This window comes from Delphinus delphis, chromosome 7, assembly GCF_949987515.2.
Source record: "Delphinus delphis chromosome 7, mDelDel1.2, whole genome shotgun sequence".
NCBI classification, from domain to species: domain Eukaryota; kingdom Metazoa; phylum Chordata; class Mammalia; order Artiodactyla; family Delphinidae; genus Delphinus; species Delphinus delphis.
In genome coordinates, this window is record NC_082689.1 from 13,443,195 (window position 1) to 13,464,628 (window position 21,434).

Here is a 21,434-nt window from a genome sequence, read left to right on the forward strand (position 1 = left end):
ATTATGAATAAGGCTGCTGTGAACATTCTTCTATAATACAACTTTTTATGTGAATATATGTCTTCATTTCTCTAGGAGTGGAATGGCTGGGTCACACGGTAACTCCATGTTTACCATTTTATCGAACAGCCAAATGGCTTCCAAAGTCGCTGTGCCATTTTATATCCCTACTACCAAAGCACAAGGGTTCCAATTTCTCCACATCTCCCACATCTCCCCAACACTTGCTATTTTCCATATTTGCATTATGACCCTCCTCGTGGGGTGGTATCTCATTATGGTATCTCACTGTGGCTTTGATTTGCATTTCTCTGATGACTAATGATATTGAGCATTGTCTATTTACATATCTTCTTTGGAGAAATGTATGATCAAATCCTTTGCCCATTCTTCCATTGGGCTATTTGTCTTTTCATTGTTGTGTTACATTGCTTTCTTTGTTTTTGTTTTTTTTAACTTTTGTTTTTAGAGCAGTGTTAAATTCACAGCAAAATAAAGAAAAAAATACAGAGATCTCCCCCTACCTCCCCACCTGTAAAACCTCTGCCGTTATCAACATCCCCCCACCAGTGGTACATTTGTTACAACTAATGAACCTACACCGACACAGCATAATCACCCAAGTGCCTAGTTTACATTAATTAGGATCTCCACGGCACTTTCATAGGTTTGCCTTTACAAAGCATCTTAGCCATGTCTCTCTAGGGAACTGAGAGATTGGTGACCAGCAAAGAGTCAGAGAATCCCAAATTAGCAGACCTGAAGTTGTGCCTCTGCAGCAAAGAATGTGTGTGTCTATGCAGACACTCAGTACTAGATCCTTGAAATCCAGAAGGCAGTTTAACTAAAAGCTACATGACTGTCAAGGGCCGTTATTGAAATGTCCTGAGTGTAAAGGTCACTTACATTTACCCTCCTTCTCAGCGTGAGCCATGGAGTGAACATCATACAGGGTAAGGGTAGGACAAATAGGCATCTGTTCATCAAATCCTCTCACACTAGTGCTCTGGGTAACCCCCTGAAGCTGGAGAAAGCGAAGTTTGCGGTAATAAAAGATGGGTGAGTGATTTTCTGTTACTTGATACTCTTAAAGAATGGGTTGCGCGGGATCTCGGTGTTTTGAAGCAGCTCAGTGCCTTGCTTGCCATACCAAGGACACATTCTGAGGAATTTTCAGGTACGCCAGCCTTCCCTTCCAGCACACCTTTCTGTCTGTCTCTACCTCAGGCACTCAGCTCTCAGACTGCACCAGCCCATCGAACCCTTGGGAAAGTCATCCGCAAATCAATATCAGCGAGCAACTCCTGTGTTCTGAAACCATGGAGAAAGACTAGATACCTCTTCTTGGGAAGCTCAAGTTCTTTCAAAAGTGCTTAATGAACTATCTCTCTCAAGAAAGTATGCATTTGAAAGCATCACCACAAGGCACACCTGTTAGAGGAGGGTGTGGCTGGAGGGAGATACTCCCATAGAGATCTTGTGTGTCACCACAAGGCAACCACCTACTTTGCTTACCCTTAAAGGTGACCTTGGTCACATATTGGGTACCAGTGTGAAAGCATATGACGCAAGACACAGTAGTTTGCTCTGAAGGGTATAGTAGAGCCGACCAGTGTTTCGTATGGCACGTCCCAAACCTTCCAGAGCCTCTGTCCGTCACGATTTCTAAATAGAATGCGCTGAAATGATGCCACACCAGTACCTCTGGCTAACTGAATCCCAGACATCAGAGAGCTGCCTCAAGTGCATCTATCAGCCACTTAAGAGTTCTTTATACCCAAATGCAACTTTGTGTTAAAACTATATATTGGCTTGGGAAAAACGTCAGGGTCACAGATTTATAAAAAGCTGTTAAGAAAAACCTAGACTACTTGGAGTGGCTGCCCTGAATCTCTTCAGACTGGTATCCTAGGGGCGGGGGCTGCTCTTCCCGACTCCCAGCCCCACGTGGAGTTGGAGAACCACCCTGGGGTGTGACTCAGGATGAGAATTCTCAGAAGACTTTAATCAGAGAGCTAGGGACAATGTGCAGGCCAGATGCATGTGTGGCAAGAGTGGGAGAAGAAAAACAACACAAATGTAAGTCCACCCGCATACCTGACCCACACCACCTGGCAAGGCCACCGTCAGTTCTAGCCAGTTCACCCTATGTGCTACTCCCCAGCTTCTTACCTCACATTAATTACCCTGATTTATTGGTTTCTAGCTTGTATTATCTGAAACTCCCTTGTTCACATACTTGTATTCTTTCATTAACTTGGTTATCTGCTGCCTCCTACCCCAAGCTCAAAAACCTCGTCAGCCCCTCACAGCCTTAAGGTGGGGCTGGTAGGTTCCCCCTCTTAGCCCAGTTTCCAGAACAACGTGCACTGGCACATAGTAGGCGTTTCATGAATACTGGTTGAGGCATCTATGAACTTGCACGCTTATTCCAAGGCCCTGAGTGAGGACTTCGGGCAAAGGAGACTTTGAAAGCCTGGCTCGGGAGATGCTGCGGAGATCCCAGCCACCAGACCGTTTATAAGCCTCTGACCTGATTCCAAGGCTGGAAGGGCGAACTGAGCTCTGCCCGCGCCCTCTCGCCAACCCCGGAAAGTCGGGGCGAAACCAGCGAACGCGGCCAGAGCTCCAGCGCCGCAAGGAGCCTCCAAATGGGCACGAGGGCGGTGGGCAGGCCCCGCCCGGAGCGCCGCCGCCGCCGCCGCCCCGCGCCCCTCCCCCGCCACACGCCGGTCCTGGGGGCTGCGGGCACAGTCGCGGGTGGCCGGCTGAGGCCGGGGGTTGGCACGGGCAGGAGCCGCCCCACGCGCGTCCCGCGGTCCCCACTCCAGAGGCGCAACAGCCGGGTCGGGGCCGCCTGCCGAGTTGGCCGCGCGCGCCCGCAGGAGCGCAGAGTTTGGAAAGTCGTCGCGAAGCTTCGGCGGAGCGCAGTGGGTGGGGGGTGTCAGAGAGAAAAACCCGCCTCTTGCGAGTAGAGCGAGGAAGGCGGGGGGGGGGGGGGCGGGGGGAGGCTCCGAGTTCCGCTTCCTGAACGGCGGTGGGTAGAGGAGGTCGGCGCCGGCGAGGGCGGCGGGACGCGCGCTCCGGGCCCGCGACGGGCGATGGCCAGCGAGCGGACCCGCAGGTTCACCCGGAGCCTGCTGCGACCCGGGCAGGCGGCCGAACTCCGGCACAGCGCCGCGTCCGCCGCCGCGGTGGCTGTCAGCAGCCGGCAGCAGCAGCGGGTGAGTGCAGCGCGTCCTCCGCGCCTCCCCGTGCGCCCCGGGCTGCTGGGGGCCCGAGCCCGGCCTCCCGGAGCCCTCGGCGCCCGGTTCCCTGCCGCCCTCCGCCTCCCCCGCCCCCGCACGGCCTCCCCCGCCGCCTCGCCCGGGGCCGCCAGCGCCACCTCTGCGAGGCAGCGGCACCGACGCGTGAGGACCGGGGGCACGTTTGGGGACCGGGGACGCTCAGAGGATCAGCCGCGCGGGCAGCAGAAGCGCAGCGTGGGAGAGGATATGCCTGGGTTTGGGGGTGTGAGGAGGTGACGGGAACGCATCGCGAGCCCCGTGGGCGTTAGGTTGTGGGGTGCCAGAGACCCGAGGGGTGGATAGTCTACGGAGCGGAACCTCTCGGTCCTCGGGTCTCCGCGCCCCCTTCACCCCTGGCGACTAGGGCGCAGGAGGAGAGGGTGTGATCCGAGGTCCTCGCCCGGGCTAAAGCTGGGAACCTCATCTGAACGCTCTCGCGGAAATAAATGCCCTTCTCACCCCCCTCCCTCCATGGGGTAAAAACCCACAAACCGCTTTATGGGAGTCCAGAAAGGGCTGAGGGAACTAGACTGGAGGAGACGTGGGTCGTTAAGTATCCAGTGGTTCCTGGTATTTTTCTAAGATGTTCGCAGGGTTCTCCCGCCAACTTTACTGGTTACTTCCTTATTGAAACGCCTTCTAAGAGAGCCGGGTGATTTCCGCGGGAAATCCCTGGGGCAGCAGCCAGGCGTTCTCATCTGATGCCCAAATCATATCCATACCTCCCCAGATGTTCGTAAGTTCCAGTAGGTGTCACACTCCGGGTTGGAAGTGTCAGGAGGAAGAAAAATGAACTCTTGTGGGAAAGGGAAGCGAGTGGGAACAGACTTAAAGCAAGACTTGGGTTCAGCAGCGACACTCTTGGCCTGCCTTTGCTGGACCGGAATCCCACGTTGTGGGTTTCATTTTACTTTTTGCCAGGAAACATCATTAGGAATTAAACGGCTTCTTTTAAGAGTGTCAAAGAAAGTGTTACTCTTGCAAGTCACCCATCAGGAGGGAGCCAAGAGCTGCCCAGAGCCAGTTCCCACAGCCAGGACTTTTCTCTAAAGGCAGAGGTTGGAAAGTTGAACAGAACGGAAGCTAATTGCCTGGCAGAGGAAAGAGGCATCAGATGCCCAAGAGGGTGAGGGTGATTGGAGTGTGAAATGAGTCAGGAGTCAGTGGCCAGGGTGCCTTCTCTTTCACTTACCACTGGCTGCAGTCTGCAGGCACCCAGAGGGGATTTAACTGTTAGCAGACCCTGTGCCAGGGGCTGCCCTGGTCCTGATATCAGCATGCACATTTTCAAGGCAGGAAGGATAATCGGTCAAAAAGAACATTTGAAAGAAAGGTTCAGCTAGAGTAAAAATAGAGATAGTAAAATCCTCAGGCATGCATAGAACGTAATTTTCACTTTGGAATGATTATTCAGGATGGTGGCTTTGTCATTGTCTGCCATTTGCTTTAAGAGAACTTTATTTTGCAGTTGATTCATTTTACCAAATCTCAGTAATGACCTGGTAGACAAGTGCACAGAAATAAGTAGCATTCAATTGGAATAAACAGCCCTAAATGTTGTTTTTGATTTTTGTTTTATTTTTAACGGGGTTCTCCTAGAGTTTTTGGAGCACTCGACTTTTCTCTAAAGAATATGTATCCTAGATACCTTTGTACGCGGACATACACATTACTTTCTCCAAACTGATGTCAGATTTGAAATCCTAGGGTATCTTGTCAAAATGAATAAGCCCAGTGTCTTAAAAAGAGTTGGGGGAAGGGGTGATTCGCGGGAAAGGTGTCCCTGCCCCCCTCCCCTCACTTCAGCACCGTGGCCAACACCCTGGAGCCAGCTCTTGCCAAGACATATCAAAGGATCTTACCCATCTAGTCAGGCAGCTTGGGCAGCGATTCTGGCAGCACGGACTTATGTGCCTGGCATCCATCCCATCAGTTAACTCTTAAAGGGAAGCTGGAAAGTGAGGCATTCTCTGAGTTGGCACCCAAACGCAGTGGGATTCTGTGGGGCAGAGCATCCCTTTTGAACCTAAAACCTTGTAATGGGACTGTGCAGTGAAGATGAAGCTTAGCTTACATTGATCCACTGCCTTAAGACTCTTTGTGTTTGTTGCTTCAAGTCCTCAAATCCTGGTTGTCAAGGGAGAAAATGAATAGTCTGGGGGAAGAAGAGAATGGGTAGCCCACTTCAATACAGCAAGTGGAATAGTGTGTATTGGAGCAAGCTGTCATCTACTGAAAAAATATTTGAGACACACTAGAAAGTCTTGCTGAGAAAACCTGTCTCACTGCTGGATTCATACAGTACCCTTTCTGAAATCTCTCTTTTGCGGACCGAAAATATAAATACAAAAAATATATAAATATATATACATACATATATATCATACAAACATACACATAATAGGACAGGAAATCTTCAAAATGTGTTTGGATTATGGAGATCAGAGAACGAAGGGATGCTGAGTGAGGGCATTTACCGGGGGGCCTACTTTCAGTGCAGTTGCTGAGGAAAGTAGAGGTGGATTCCACAGCAATCTTGATTTTAGTTTTAACCCAAGGCACTGTAGTAGCTCATATGCAGGCAGACTCCTAGTGAGGACCCGCCTTAGTCTACATTCCTCTTAAGAATAATAATGAAAAATTATCTGCACTCCCAACTTCATTGGAGCATTCTACACAATAGCCAAGATATCCCATTACAATGGATATATAATATTCCATTGGGGGTGTGTGTGTGTGTATACACACACACATATTATTTAACCTTAAAAAAGAGGGAAATAGAAGGAAATCGTGCCATTTGTGTACATTATATTAAGTGAAATAAGTCAGACACAGAAAGACGAATACTACATGAACTCACGTATGTGTAGAATCTAAAACGGTAAAACTCATAGATGCAGAGAGTAGAACAGTGGTTGCTGGAGTGGGGAGGGGAGCAGAAGGGGAAATGAGGAGATGGTCATCAAAGGGTACAGATTGGTCACCTCTGCACGATGAATGAGTCCTGGAGCTCCAATGTACAACGTGGTGACAATAGTTGAAAATACTGTATTGTACACTTGAAATTTGCTAAGACGATAGATCTTTAAATCTTCCCAACACACACACACACACACACACACACACAATGGTAACTAGGTAGAAGTGATGGATAAGTCATTTAACTTGATCATGGTGATCTTCCCACGATACATCAAAACATCAAAGTGTACTCCTTAAGTATATACAGTTTTTATATGTCAAAGGTCTCTCAATGAAGTTGTTGGAAAAAAAAAAAGAAAAAAAGAGTGAGAACAATAAAGAAAAATTATGAGCAAAAGCCATAGATTTTGAAAACAGAAATATATCCTCCTTAGTTATCCTAAAACTTTTTCATCGAAAACAAATGAATCACAACTCATGCCAAAGCCAATCTCAGGATCAAGCACAGCTTAAGTATTTCCTGACCGCCCCCCTTTCATAGTAGTCCCACAAAGCAAACTTGTGTATCGCAGAATCGCAGTTCAAAAATGATGAGGAACATTTCTCTCATGTCAGGGCTTGAGTGTTTTATTTTTTTTTGGTTGAATATACTACTGTCTTGGCCACAAAGTTGTAATGCCACTAATTGGAGATTCTTTTTTGCTAAGAAGCTCTTCTTTTAAAAATGTGTGAAGTGCATTTGTACTTTCACATGAATTAGTTCATCTAAATAGCTTTCTACAGTTGATTAAGCTATAAACATAGGATTGGTGCTTTTTTCCGCATATATATTATATTTGTTTGAGAGATACGGACTTTTATTTCTGGAACATGATTGGGTGGGTCACAGGAATGGAAGACTGAGTAACAGAGAGGCTAAGAACTAACTAGGATCAGATGATGGGAAGGAAACACAGAGGCAGGTGGAGGTTTGCCAAACACCAACTAATCATTTGGTCAATTTTTGCCTAATGCCTTTTATGTGTTTCCTAGATGAGAACATACCACTTTATTTACGTGTATTCTTTAGGACATTTACTCTGCTGTTACACAAAAATAGCTCTGCAACTTGTGTTTGGATTGTATCCAAATTTATTAATTTCTTTAAAAAAGGAAACATCCTGCTAAAAGCAACTGTACTTAATCAGTGTGTTTTCTCCCTCCCCACCCAGAAAGGCTAAGAGAGGAGAGTATTGATTCAGTATTCCCCCAAATTCCATATCCTTGCTTTGATTTGGTGTTTCCTAACTACCTCTGCTCCCCAGTGGTACTCCTATTAATATTTTAGGCAGCTTTGAATAAGCAGAACCTTTGACCGACTGAAGATTTCTGGTTGAGAAGCTATCAATATGGAAACATGTTTACAGGGGCAGGAGGAATTCTTGGAAGGAAGACTTTCCTTCCCTCTGAACTTTGTGATATTTAATGGTTGAGAGTAAGAGGGTTTTAAGAAATTGAGTGGGAGATACTAGAATTTCCACAAACTCCTATGCCTGGAGTAGGAGTCAGTGAAATGATGTGGGAAGTGATATTGAAGAAAAATGAAACACTTGTTTTGCTGTCAGTGTCTAGAATGAAAGCAGTAGGCAAAGCAGAGGCCTGTTAGTTTGGCATTCCCAGCACCGTCTTGTTCTGTTCCAGTTTTTTTTGACAGGGTTCTTCATAACAAGGGTGTTTACATTTTAGCAGAAGTCACAGGCTTTAGCATAAATCCCAATCCCACGTTTATGTTTTCAAATGAGGAAAGTCCCTAGCCCGGTGAAGAACTCAACACAAACTTAGTTTACAAGATCAAGGTTGAATGTTGTTATTGACTGTATCAACTCATGTTTTTGACTTCTCAAGGGCATTGCAGAGGTAACTTTAAAAATATATGGTAACAACGGTGGGCTCTAGAGAACTTTTACGTGGGTCAAAAAGTGAAAGAATGAATAAACATTTTCGTCTGTCTCTTTCTTTACAACCTTTTTCTCTAAGGCCTAGCATAAAGAAAGAGAGCAGTAATAGTTGTTATATAATAAACCATTTGCTGAGAACCTACAAAGTGCCTGACACAGCATTGTTTTATTTAATTCTCAGAGCAATCCTATGAGGAAGTCATTATAGTTACAGATTACAGAGGAGGCCACTGAGACTCATAGGGTTAATACCTTGCTCTGAGTTAAGTAACTGACAGGGGACCTCTTTGCATCCTGAATAGCAACCAGTTTTGTAGCTGCTTCCAATGGCATCTCTAAGTGGGAAGACACAAGGATTTTACTTTGGTTAATGTTGCCTTTTGATGGGTAGCTCTACCTAAGGAAGAACTCTGTCCTTCCTACTGGCATTTCAGAGTACCCGTGAGGGGTCGCTTCAGTTTTCCTCTGAGGTTAGAAGCCACAGGAGAGGCTGTTCCAGTTACCCATGTTAATAATAGACCTTCCCAAGGCAACCGGAGCTCAGTGGTTAAGTCCTTAAAACATGAACTTACTTAGCTAACCCCATGCCATCTATCTGGCAAAGCCATAAGTGAATTGTGAAAGAGGGCGGAGTTCATTCTTCTCAAGTCCACTTCTCTCCCAGGACTGGCTGCTTCTCCATTCTCAATCACTTCACCCACTCCAAGCAAGGGCCTGAAATTTTCCAATGCGTCATGTGTCCTTGACGATGCACACTTCCATGTGACTGGGTTGTGTTGAGATTCTTTTCTCACACACTATCTTATTCAAAGGAGTGATTCCAAGTGTCTTACAAAGATGCAAGTAACATAGCAGCAACGAAAAATATAGTGAGGAGGTAAAAAGCAATATTAGCAACAACAAAAAGCAGTGTTAGGAAAGGTAGATGTAGTCAGGAGTAGGTCAGTGGAGTACGATCGTATACAAAACGCCTAACCATTAAGTCCTGTAGTCTGGCTAAGGGTGCATCCTAGAGAACCAAGTCAAAGAGGAAAACATGATCAGCCGTGAGGTTAAGAGAGCCATAAGATAAAAGAAGATCATTTGCTCTAGACTTGGTCAGCTTTAAACTTGTACTGAGACTCCAAAGACAAGATAGTCTTTCTTCTGTAATTTTTCGCAAAGGGCAGCATGATGCAGTGATAGACCCTTATTCCTTAGAATGTGGTCCATGGGCCAGCATTGGCATCACCTGGTCACTAGAAATGCAGAATCCCTGGCTCTATACCTGACCTCCTGGATCAGAATGTGAATATTAATAAGATCCTCTGATGATTTGTAAGCACGTTGAAACGTGAGAAACACATACACACTGACACACAAAGCTACAATTTTAGCCGTAGTTTTGCACTGTATTGTCAGGTAAAGGCAATTGTGTGAGGGTCTAGTACACCATGGTTTATTCTGCAACTCTTTGAAAGAGTCTCTTGAGACAAAGATAAAGTTTAGAACGCCTAAGGATAAAAATGAGATTTGTTCATTGCTAAGTGACTTTAGGGAAGTCCGTTGCTTATTTGCTTTGTGTTTTCTCCTCCATCTAGCACCTTAATTGTAGAGTGAACTTAAGTTAAGCTTCTAGGTTAAGGAAAAAATTCTGTAACGTACATGACATAGTTGCAATGTGAATCTGCAGAAGTTCTCACCCTGGTTATAACCCTAAAGATGGGTTCCAGGATGAGGCCAGTGTCACCCCACTTACCAGAGAATTTGAAAGCAGAATCACTCCAACTCAGGTAGGACATGCAATGATGATTACTTATTGCTTTAGAAGATTTATGTTCCCATCATATTGAAACCCTTAGTTATTTGAAAATAATTGGTTATATCAGAATATCTGATTGCTAGAATCAGAAAATGATGAACCTTTTTTCTTTCAGTCATTGACTCTCAGAAAAAAATGGTTTTTCTTGTTCTCATTTGAATGTCCTAAGGATGGGATTCCATGGAGTTAAAGACCTTGGTTTTTCCACATGTTGTAATTAATGTGGTCCAGGACCCCTTTGATTGGCTGTCCTTTACCACCATCTGGGGACACTCTTTCCTCTCCACGGCTGTCCAAGTTGAAGTTCCCTCATGCAGTTTGAACCATTTGGCCAGTTTGGGAGTTGGTGTAGTAAATATCAGATCCCGTGAGACTGGAGACCAGAATTCCAGCCCTGGCTCTGTGACTCTTTGCTGAGTCACTTCCCTTTCTGGAGTCTCAGTTTCTTGATCTGTGAAATTAGGACATTAGATGATTGGATCCTTACATTTGCCCTCTCTCTGCCTTGGAGTCCTCACGGCTTCTCCTCCTTGCCCCTCAGGTTCTCAGATGTCATCTGCTGAGGAAGGTCATCTTGGATTCCCAACTGCAAGCGGTTTGCCCAGCCTCCCTCTGCTACAGACATCTCTGACCCATTACTGTTCTTCACTTTCCTCATAGCTCTTACCACTGTCTAAAGAGATCTTTCTACTTATTTAATTTCTTATTTCTCTTTTCCAGGCTTTCTGCCTTCAAATATAAATGCCATTGAGAGAAGGGAACTTGTCAGTTTCACTACTTTTATGCTGTATTGACTATATGAAAATAAGGGGCGGGGGTCTCCCTTCCCACTGCAAATGAGTGCTTAAGGAACGTCGGGAGAGTGGGCTGGGTGTATATCAGTGAGAGACTGTAGTGGAGTTATGACTTCAAAATGTCAGGGTTGTCAGTATCTGCTTATGCTGTTCCTTGAGCCATCTTCTTCACGGTCTAGTTGGTAAGTGGCAGAAATGCAATTAAATAGAAAGATATTGAGCACATCCTGTGTGCCCGGTACTTGACTCGTACAGTCTCTTTTAATCCTCATGACAACCGTATGGGGAAGGATTTCTATTCCTATTTTATAGACGAGGAAGGAGATGCTTGGAGATCAGGAACTTGCCCCAGATGAAATGGCTGGTAATTGTTGCATCCAGGAGTCACATGCAGGCAGTCTGACTCTGGAGTCTGTGTTGCCCACGATTAGTCTGTTCTGAAGACAGGTCCACCAGGCAGACAGGCAGATCTCATTAAACATGCAGTTAGCATCCGTGTGAGAGAGCAAAGAGAGAAAAGGAAATCTCAGAGTACCAGCCGTAGGAAGAGGTTTTTAAAAAGAGTTTCTCAACAAGAGAAGAGCTGCGGTTACTTTTGCTCTGCTGAACAATTTTTCATTTATGACATCTCAGCAGAGTGGGATACTGGGAGTGACACCAACTTTGGACACTCTGTCAGTGTGATTCTTTCCCAAGGACAGGACTGGCATGGAGTGTGTTAAACTGTGCAAACAATGGCTCCTTCATCTCTTGAAAGGGGCATCATTTGATTCTTCTCCTTCTGTAGGAATACATTTCTGGCACGATATGCATGGCGTAGTTGCAGTTGCAGCATTGCATCTGTTACATTGTCTTTTGTAGTCTTGATTTGAATGTTCGTGTTTACAAAGGAGAGGGTTTTTTTCCCACTGAAGTGAGATTTGTTTGCCGCTTATCATTCACAGCAGTGTCAGTGGGCTGGAAAGAAATGCTTGTGTTCGCTGGACTTGACATGTTGACGTACATTAAATGATGTAGAAATAATAAAATTTAATGAATGTGACTGAGTTAGTGGCTATAGAGCAAAACACTTGCCTTTGAAAACGTTAATATTTGTAACTGGATTGCAGTGGAAGTGTCTGCCTCTGAGAATAGCAGAGTTAATGGACCCGAATCATCAAAAGTTCCTTTCATTGTGCTGCTAAATGTGAAAGTAGTCAGTTTTCCTAATTCAGTTTCAGCACAACCCCCTCCCCTGACACGTAGAATTGGGGAAGCGAGGCAGCTCTCTACGTTAAACACCAAAATGGCAGAGTTTAACGATAGGATGTGGAGGAGGGTCTATTGAAAAGGACGGCACCATTTATGATGACCACAGTGAGCTTTTCTTCATACAATTATTTTGGTAATTACCAATCTAAATGACTAATTAAGGCTGTCAAAATGACCAGTGACTTTGGGGCTTTCAAAACACACATTCTATAAACAGAACACAGGCCTGAGCATCTGACTTGGCAAACAAGCGAACAAAAAAACTTAACAAAATTCACTATTCAATTAAATATGATAATTAAGTTATTTTCAAACACGGATTGTTTATTTGATTAGCTCTTAAAAGTCCCTTTGTCACGCTCTTCAGAAGGAGAAAATGGGAATTAACTACAGCTGAGTAACCTTCACAAAAATGAAAGTGACGTCAGAGCTCAGTAACTTCTGTTTTTTGTTTGTTTGTTTGTTTGTTTTTTGCGGTATGCGGGCCTCTCCCGTTGTGGAGCACAGGCTCCGGACGCGCAGGCTCAGCAGCTATGGCTCACGCACGGGCCCAGCCGCGGGGCATGTGGGATCTTCCCGGACCGGGGCACGAACCCATGTCCCCTGCATCGGCAGGCGGACTGTCAACCACTGCGCCACCAGGGAAGCCCTCAGTAACTTTTTTGGAGAAGAAAATTCAAATCTGGAGAACTCATATTGAAAGTCATTTACTTTCATGTTTTTTACATTATTTATTTTAAAATCAGACATTTATTCAAAAGAGGATTTTATTTTCCAACGAAAAGTGTTCCAGTTTACTTTAAAGCCTGTATATCTACAATAGCTATAAAAGTTCCCTGTGTAACTGCCAGTAATAAAATTTATTGGCATACCAATATGCACATATAAGATTCTTTCAGGACCTTTCTGAGTGCTAACAGGGAAGGTTCATTTATTAACTTCCATTTTTCAAAGTCAAAAGCCATTATGTGGTTGCTATTCAATCAATTTGAAAAATGTATCTTTTTATCATTAGGAAGCAATGGTTTCCAGGCTCTGTAACCTTGGCTATGTCTTTAAGCTTCTTCGGGTTTTAGTTTCCTTGTCTTTAAAACAATAAGGTTGGACAGTAAAACCTTTAAATGTGCCTTAGTTCTAAAAATCTAGGGAGTTATTATTCTTAAGAGGTTTTCATAGATGGTTCAATTTTTTTCATTTTAATAACACCATTATTGATTAAATAGCTGGTTTTAGCAATAGGTAGAATGGTTCCAAATGATCTACAACCAAATTTGTATTTCAGAGATGAAAATGGTAGCACAAAGTGGTTATTTGAGGATGTAATGAAGGGAATAGCATTTATACACCCAAAGAACAGGGCTAGAGGCATCAGAATTGGCAGAAGGACAGCCAGCAGTGACTGCTGGTGGGCAAGACAGGTCCCTCCGACGTGGTGGAGGCTCAGAGGCAAGCTTGTAACCTCATTTCCCACTTTCTATTCCTGCAGAGAACTGTAGGCTCCATCTGCTTTTAAGACCACGAGCTCTCCGGTTCCCATGCCCAGTCTTTGTAATTGCAGCTCTCTGGCTTAATGTCTGTGCCAGGCTCCTCTTAGCACCCACATGACTAGGGTATAGACCAGGGTGGGGGGAGTTTGAACCATCCTCCACGCTCCACACCTCTTCCCTGCCATCGAAAAGCAGTAAGAAACTCTTTCTTTTTCAAGTTCTGTCTCTGTCACCTCCTTCTCACACCTGAGAAAGGTAGTATGATCTTTCCTTGTGATCTGTCTGGTGTGATTTCCGAGCTGTTGAAAAGACAGCAAAATCTTCCTTCCCAGATCATTCTCCTAGCAGCCTGTTCCCTAACAAGGTCCAGCATATTTCATTCAGCAGTTAGAAGTCAACCTTAAAGATACAAGATGAACATTGACTTGAATTCACACCAAAGTATAAATCCATTCCCCAGCAGGTGTACCTTGGAAATCGCCTTTATAATAAATGGGCGTAAGAATGGGAGGCTTGTACCAGAAATAACGTTTCATCTTTTACTGGTAACTAGTCCGATCTCTGGCATGTAAATGCGTGACACGTGTCCCTGTTGCCTCCCCTGGAAATGTAGAATGAAGTGTGGTTTTGCCCTCACATTTCCAAAACCCTGAGAAACCTTCTGGATAAGCACTGTGGTTATTGTTTCCATATTTCCAGGACAGCAAGGTGGCATACAGCAGTATTTACTAAATGCTTGTTAAATGTAAGAAAGAAGGTCACCCTTGGAGACGACAGAAGTACATGTTAGGCGTGTGAAAGGGAATCTAAGTGCCTGGTTTGCAGTAAAGAAATTCTCAGGTATGTTTCAGAAGAAATACTTTGGTGAACATCTGACTTGGCAAACAAGCGAACAAAAAAACTTCATAAAATTTACTATTCAATGAAATATGATAATTAAGTACAAGCATATGGAATGTGCTCAGTTGTCACAAACTGAAGTATCCTGAATGGAATTGAATTCAAGATTCCCAACAAAAGCTATTTAAAGATAAAAAAAAAATTAAAATGTTAATCGGCATGAACGGATGCTCTTGGATAAATAAGACTCAGCCCAGCAGGTGTTAGTGTTGTTCTAACACCAGCTCCTCCCCTTGTGGGCGCCTCAGTGGCACACACAGGCTTCACTGTTCGGCCAGGGGTGTCATTGTCATTCCCTCAGACGCTGTTAGCAGTCACAAGCCTGGGACAGAATAAAACTCTGGGCGGGCTGCAGAAAATGATGGATTCAAATGCAGGAAGTGTGGGCGACAGAGTTTGGACAGCAGTCGGTCCCCAGTCCCATGATGGAGAGAGGTTTATGTTTTCAAGAAAACACTTCATAAATCACCAGAGCTGTATGAGGCTATCAGTGAATGTGAGAGTGCTATTTGAGTTCTTAAAAACTCTGCTGCTTTTCTTTAGGTCAAGGAGCTTTCCTGACGCTGTTTCAGAGGGTTGTAATAACTGTGCTCTATGTTCTCTTTTTACTTCCAATTTTCATCTAATAGTCTCTTTTTACAGCTGTACTTTGAACACCTTTATTAAATTGATAACTCAACATATAGGTAATAATGGAAAAATAAAAGCAGTGATCACCCATAATCTCACCACCCACTGGTAACAGCTTTTGGTGTGCTTATTTTAAACATTTGTCTGTTCACAAAAATATCCTTTGACACACGTTTAAGCTAATAGTGAATATTTAAATTTTGCATGTGTGTTCAGTGATTCAAGCTCAATTTTGTCCTGAGAATTCTTTCTTCTGGTGCTTACGGATACCAACTCCGCGTGAAATGTATGTTGGGAATGAGAAAAGAGAAATTGTGCTGCATTTCTTGGTGTCCTACCATCATAAACATTTAGACCTAGAGGAAAAAGTCTAAAATAGATCAGGAAGTTGAGTCACAGGGAGGTTGAAGTGGATATGGTCAGGGTGACAGAGCAAGGTTGATGAGCTCAGACCCAGTGCCTTTTCTCCCTCAGCCCAGGGCACCGTGAGCAGCCCGAAGTATAATTTAATGTCATAAAAGGAAAGTCTAGAATTTTACTCAGATTTCTATGGGGCTTTCCAGTAAGAGTGAATAAGCCTTAAAGCCAATAGAACACCGCTTTCAAAGGAGTTTAAACAGTAAACACACACTTAACCCGTGCGTGCACACGTGGCTTACTTCCTGAACACGTGAGGGGGGTGTTACCTGTTGCTGCTGAGACTCTGTGACCTGTGTTTAGCAGCAGGTTGAAGTTGTGGGTCTCTGATTTGTGAGCGCACGGAAGGGTGCGGTTGTGCCCTTGGGCTTCCTGTAAGCTGACACTGATGCCTTTTGCTGCCACCTTGAGTGATCTGAATGGTGACACGTGATCTCTCAGGGCCCAAAGAAATGATCAGAACTTGACCGAGTCTGGGCTTCTGTGACTTTGTGGAGACACCAGCCCTGTCACTAGATTTCTATTGCTGCCATAACAAAATTACTACAAATGTGTGGCTTAAATAACACAGATATATTATCTTCCCATAAGGTAGGTAGGAAGTCCACAGCAGTCTCCCCAGGCTAAAATCAAGGTGTCAAGAGGGCTGAGTCCTTTTCCGCAGGCTGGAGGGGAAAATGTGTTTCCTGCTCATGCGGGTTCTTGGCAGAACTTCTTGTGACGGTAGGGTCAAGGTACCTGTTTTCTTGCTGGATGAAAACTGAAGGCCATTTCCAACTTCTAGACACCAACAGCTTCCTTGGCCATGGCCCCTTCTTCCATCTTCAAAGCCAGCAATGGTGGATCGAGTCCCGGATGTATCACATCTCTCTGACTCATTCTTCTGTTTTCCTCTTTTGCTGTTAAGGACTCATGTGATTATGTTGAGCCCTCTGGGTAATGCAGGATACTCTCCCCATTTCAGTATCCTTAACCTTAATCACATTTGCAAAGTCCCCCTTTCCAGGAAAGTTAGCATACTCCCAGGTTCTGGGGATCAGAGGGTGGACATCTTTGGGGATCTTATCACACATGCATTTAGAAGGATTATTAAAAGGACAAATTCTTCCCCAAGTACCCCTGAATTCCCTCTGTTGGAGGTCGGGTTAGGGCCTAGTCTCTGACCAGGCCTCATTATTTTGTGTGAGAGTAACTCTGATCCATGGTAGATCTCAACCCTACCAGACCCTGAACTTCCTTCTCCATGTTGTCTTTAGTTTCATGTACTGAGGACCCTGGTGGGCAGGACCAAATATTCTGTGCAGCAGTTCCAGACAAGCTGTCTACAACTTTGTGTACATGGACTCAGTAACCATTACTCAGAAACAGAGGCTGAAACTACCTTTTATCATTTTACCTAATGGCTAAAAGAACCATTTAACACAAGCAGTCTTATTCGAAATGGCATCTTTGATTCATTAATAAACAGAGACTCGGTACATTTTGGGGCACAGAAGACTGGATCAAGAATTACTCAATATATTTTCAGATCATGGAATACCTCTAGGGGAAGTGGACCACTTCATGTTGGAATTCACCAGGGATCTAGCCTTAGATCTTCTTTTCTCTGTCTCTCCCCAAAAAACCTCCCTCCTTTGTTCATCCTCCCACAGATTCAGCAACGCACTTATGCACTGATGTTTCCAACTCTGTCTCTACTTCGTGCTCTGTATCTGAGCCCTGCCTATTGATGCCTGTAGTTTGGAGTCCCCTAGTGACTTCAAACTCAACAGGATCCATATCTAATACAATTTTTCTTGCATCATAAATCTGTTATTCTTGTTACCTGAGTTTTACATCTCAGTTGATCCTTTAATCTCAAACTGAAACCATGCTGAATTCTTTCCATTCCCTGCCACCCTGCAGGGGATCACGCTCCGAGTGTTGACAGCTCTACATCCTAAGTATTTCAAGCATCGCCCTGACCACAGTGATCTAGGTAAATCGCTCGCGATTTCTTCCCCAATGCAATTGCCTTTTGCAATGTCCTTGAGGTTTTTCTCCAGAACTACTTCCTGTCTCTGTTCTCCCCACCCAGTCATCCACCTTCCACACTTCATCTGCCTTATCTTGTGAGCACAGACTTCTGATCATGATATGTTTCTTCCCGAGTGCCGTTCATGCGCTTGATGACTGCCCCGGTGGATTGAATCTCACCTGGTTCCAAACTTGCCTTTCCAGCCTCACTTTCCATTAGGTTCTTTCCTCACTATGCACTATAGCCACTTAAGGTGCTGGGCGTTTCCTACGGATGCTGTGCGCTTTTATGCCACCGGCTGCTCTTTTTTCTCTTCTTGTTCAGCTCCTACTTGCCTTTCAAGACCCAGCCCTTCACCTGTTACCCTCCCTAAATCTATAGGCAAACAATCTCTTCCTCTCCTGAGTTTCCATAGCACTTCTTGATATGTGATTTACTTTTCATTGTAATCGTTTACTTATTGTCTCACCTCATCAGACAGTTAGTTTTATCATAATGTAATAAATGACTGGAGAGATGTCTGTGCATATTTACAGTTCTTTTAAATGTTCTAACCACTCCATGTTCTTTTGAAAGGGAAATGTACTGCAAATATTGTCGTACAGGAGAAGCAGTAAGGCATTATCTTTCTCCTCCTTACTTAGATGCTTAAATATTACCTAGCTTTGCAAATAATAGCCCAGCATTCAGTCCAATGCTTCTGACAAAAAAATGAAACCGGTTCAGAGATTTTTTAAAAGGACCCATTTTAATTATTGCCTTTCAAGAATGGATGTGGCTGTGAGGAAAAATTGCATTTTAGGTCTGCGATTTCTTTATTTTTCAAAGCGCACCCCCTGTCATTTCTCATTGAACATTTCTAACATTTCTAAATATTTTTTTCTAGTTGCAGTTAGTTACAATAAATTGGACATTAAATGTTTATGAATTATCCAGTTTGCTGGGGGAAATACAGACACATTTAATTGCCCCAGTGCTAACACTGAAAATCTTTGATGTGGTAGTTCCAGACCCCAGCCTCCCTTTGCTCCCTTGTCAAAGGCCCAGGGGCCACCTCTGAGCACCTGGTGTGCAACAGGCACCTGTGAGGCACGGCCCTGACTGGGTGTTTCCCAGCCCAGAAGGTTCTTTTCTCCCTCACCTGCCTTCTCACATACCAGTTCCTCCAGGGACCCTTCCCTCATCTCCAGCCAAACCCTGGAAGCTTGAGTTGCACTGGGTACTGCCTTCTGTGGCAAATATGGGTTTCCTGGTTATAAACTATGAATGCTTCATATATAAAAAGAATATCTAGAGCCTATGTTTATTCCTGAAAGACTAGAGATGAAAGTGCTGTTTATGAAACGCTATGAGCAGCACCTTCACAGGCCTCTGTCCGCCTCTCTGCATCCCAAGCTCCTCCTTCCTGCGAAGTAGCCACTAAACAAAATGTCCTCAGTATTCATTCCCCTGCTTCGTTTTTTCCTTTTCCTTTTTTATTTTGAGGAGCATTCAGATTTATTTTTTTAACATCTTTATTGGAGCATAATTGCTTTACAGTGGTGTGTTAGTTGCTGCTGTATAACAAAGTGAATCAGCTATACCTACACATATATCCCCATATCCCCTCCCTCTTGCGTCTCCCTCCCACCCTCCCTATCTCACCCCTCTAGTTGGTCACAAAGCACTGAGCTGATCTCCCTGTGCTATGCAGCTGCTTCCCACGAGCTATCTGTTTTACATTTGGTAGTATATATATGTCCATGCCTCTCTCTCATTTTGTCACAGCTTACCCTTCCCCCTCCCCATGTCCTCAAGTCCATTCTCTACGTCTGTGTCTTTATTCCTGTCCTGCTCCTAGGTTCATGAGAACCATTTTTTTTTTTTTAGATTCCATATATATGTGTTAGCATACGGTATTTGTTTTTCTCTTTCTGACTTACTTCACTCTGTATGACAGACTCTAGGTCCATCCACCTCACTACAAATAACTCAATTCTGTTTCTTTTTATGGCTGAGTAATATTCCATTATATATATGTGCCACATCTTCCTTATCCATTCATCTGTAGACGGACACTTAGGTTGCTTCTATGTCTTGTCTATTGTAAATAGAGTTGCAGTGAACATTGAGGTACATGAGTCTTTTTGAATTATGGTTTTCTCAGGGTATATGCCCAGTAGTGGGACTGCTGGGTCATATGGTAGTTCTATTTTTAGTTTTTTAAGGAACCTCCATACTGTTCTCCACAGTGGCTGTATCAATTTACATTCCCACAGCAGTGCAAGAGGGTTCCCTTTTCTCCACACCCTCTCCAGCATTTATTGTTTGTAGAGTTTTTGGTGATGGCCATTCTGACTGGTGTGAAGTGATACCTCATTGTAGTTTTGATTTGCATTTCTCTAATGATTAGTGATGTTGAGCATCCTTTCATGTGTTTGTTGGCAGTCTGTATATCTTCTTTGGAGAAATGTCTATTTATGTCTTATGCACATTTTTGGATTGGGTTGTTTTTTTGATATTGAGCTGCATGAGCTGCCTGTATATTTTGGAGATTAATCCTTTGTCAGTTGCTTCATTTGCAAATATTTTCTCCCATTCTGAGGGTTGTCTTTTTGTCCTGTTTATGGTTTCCTTTGCTGTGCAAAAGCTTTTAAGTTTCATTAGGTCCCATTTGTTTATTTTTGGTTTTATTTTCAGTTCTCTAGGAGGTGGGTCAAAAAGTGTCTTGCTGTGATTTATGTCATAAAGTGTTCTGCCTATGTTTTCCTCTAAGAGTTTTATAGTGTCTGGCCTTACATTTAGGCCTTTAATCCGTTTTGAGTTTATCTTTGTGTATGGTGTTAGGGAGTGTTCTAATTTCATTCTTTTACATGTAGCTGTCCAGTGTTCCCAGCATCACTTATTGAAGAGGCTGTCTTTTCTCCATTGTATATTGTTGCCTCCTTTATCAAAAATAAGGTGACCATATGTGCGTGCTTTTATCTCTGGGCTTTCTATCCTGTTCCATTGATCTAATTTGTTTCTGGTTTTATGTTTATCTTAGTTTAGTATTTAGAGTTTATCATCATTGGTAGATTTGTTTATTGATTTGGTTGCTCTCTTCCGTTTTATATGTATAGATATATTTTTTTTTCCTTTTTCTCTTTTTGTGAGCGTGTATGCTTCTTTGTGCGATTTTGTATGTATAGCTTTGCTTTTACCATTTGTCCTAGGGTTCTGTCTGTCCGTTTTTTTTGTTTTTTAGTATAGTTTTTAGCACTTGTTATCATTGACAGATTTATTAAGAAGTAAAAACTAGTGGAAAAATCTCATGTACCCTTCTCACTGAGATTCCCCAAATCTTAACATTTTACCACACTTAATATTAATCATTCTCTCTCTCTCTCTCTCTTTCTCCCTCCAGGCTCTTTTTGCCTCTCTGTTTCTCTCTCTGTCTCTTTAACACACACACACATACACACACACGCACACACACACACAATATTGTTTTCCTGAAATGTTTGAGAATAAATGGCATACATGATACCCTTTTACCTCAAAATACTGCTTCAGGAATATTTCTTAAAGCAGTTCTCTTACATACCTATACTAGAATGATCAAAACCAAGAAATTAACGTTGATACAATAATAGTATCTAGCCCATACATCTTCTTAAGATTTTGCCAATTGACCCACTGTTTTTTTTTTCTGGTCCCAGATCCAAGGGTGACATTGCATTTAGCTGTCACATCTGTTTAGTTTTCTTTCATTGGAACAGTTTCTCAGTCTTTCTATGTCTTTCTTGACCTTGACACTTTGAACAACACAGGTCCATTGCTTCGTAGAATGGCCGTCAGTCTGGTTTTATACAGATGCATTCTCACGATTAGATTCAAGCCAAACTGTTTGGGGCAGGTATGTAGCAGAAGCCATGGGGTATCCCCAGTGCAGCCTGTGGGGCGGGGGGGGGGGTACATGATGTCAATTTGTCCCATTGCTGGTCACTTAGTTGCAATGGTGTCTGCC

General features: G+C 43.8%; 1 protein-coding gene across 4 annotated transcripts in view; it reads left to right on the forward strand.

Moving 5' to 3' along the window:
* The first annotated feature begins 3,063 nt into the window (after window positions 1-3,063).
* The window catches only part of DOCK10 (dedicator of cytokinesis 10), a 277,867-nt gene continuing 259,496 nt past the window's right edge, over window positions 3,064-21,434 (forward strand). For all 4 annotated transcript variants that reach the window (XM_060016022.1, XM_060016026.1, XM_060016025.1 and 1 more), the window contains exon 1: window positions 3,064-3,224. In XM_060016022.1, the coding sequence (XP_059872005.1) occupies window positions 3,102-3,224 (123 nt within the window). In that variant the 5' untranslated portion in view covers window positions 3,064-3,101. The remainder of the gene's footprint in view (window positions 3,225-21,434) is intronic.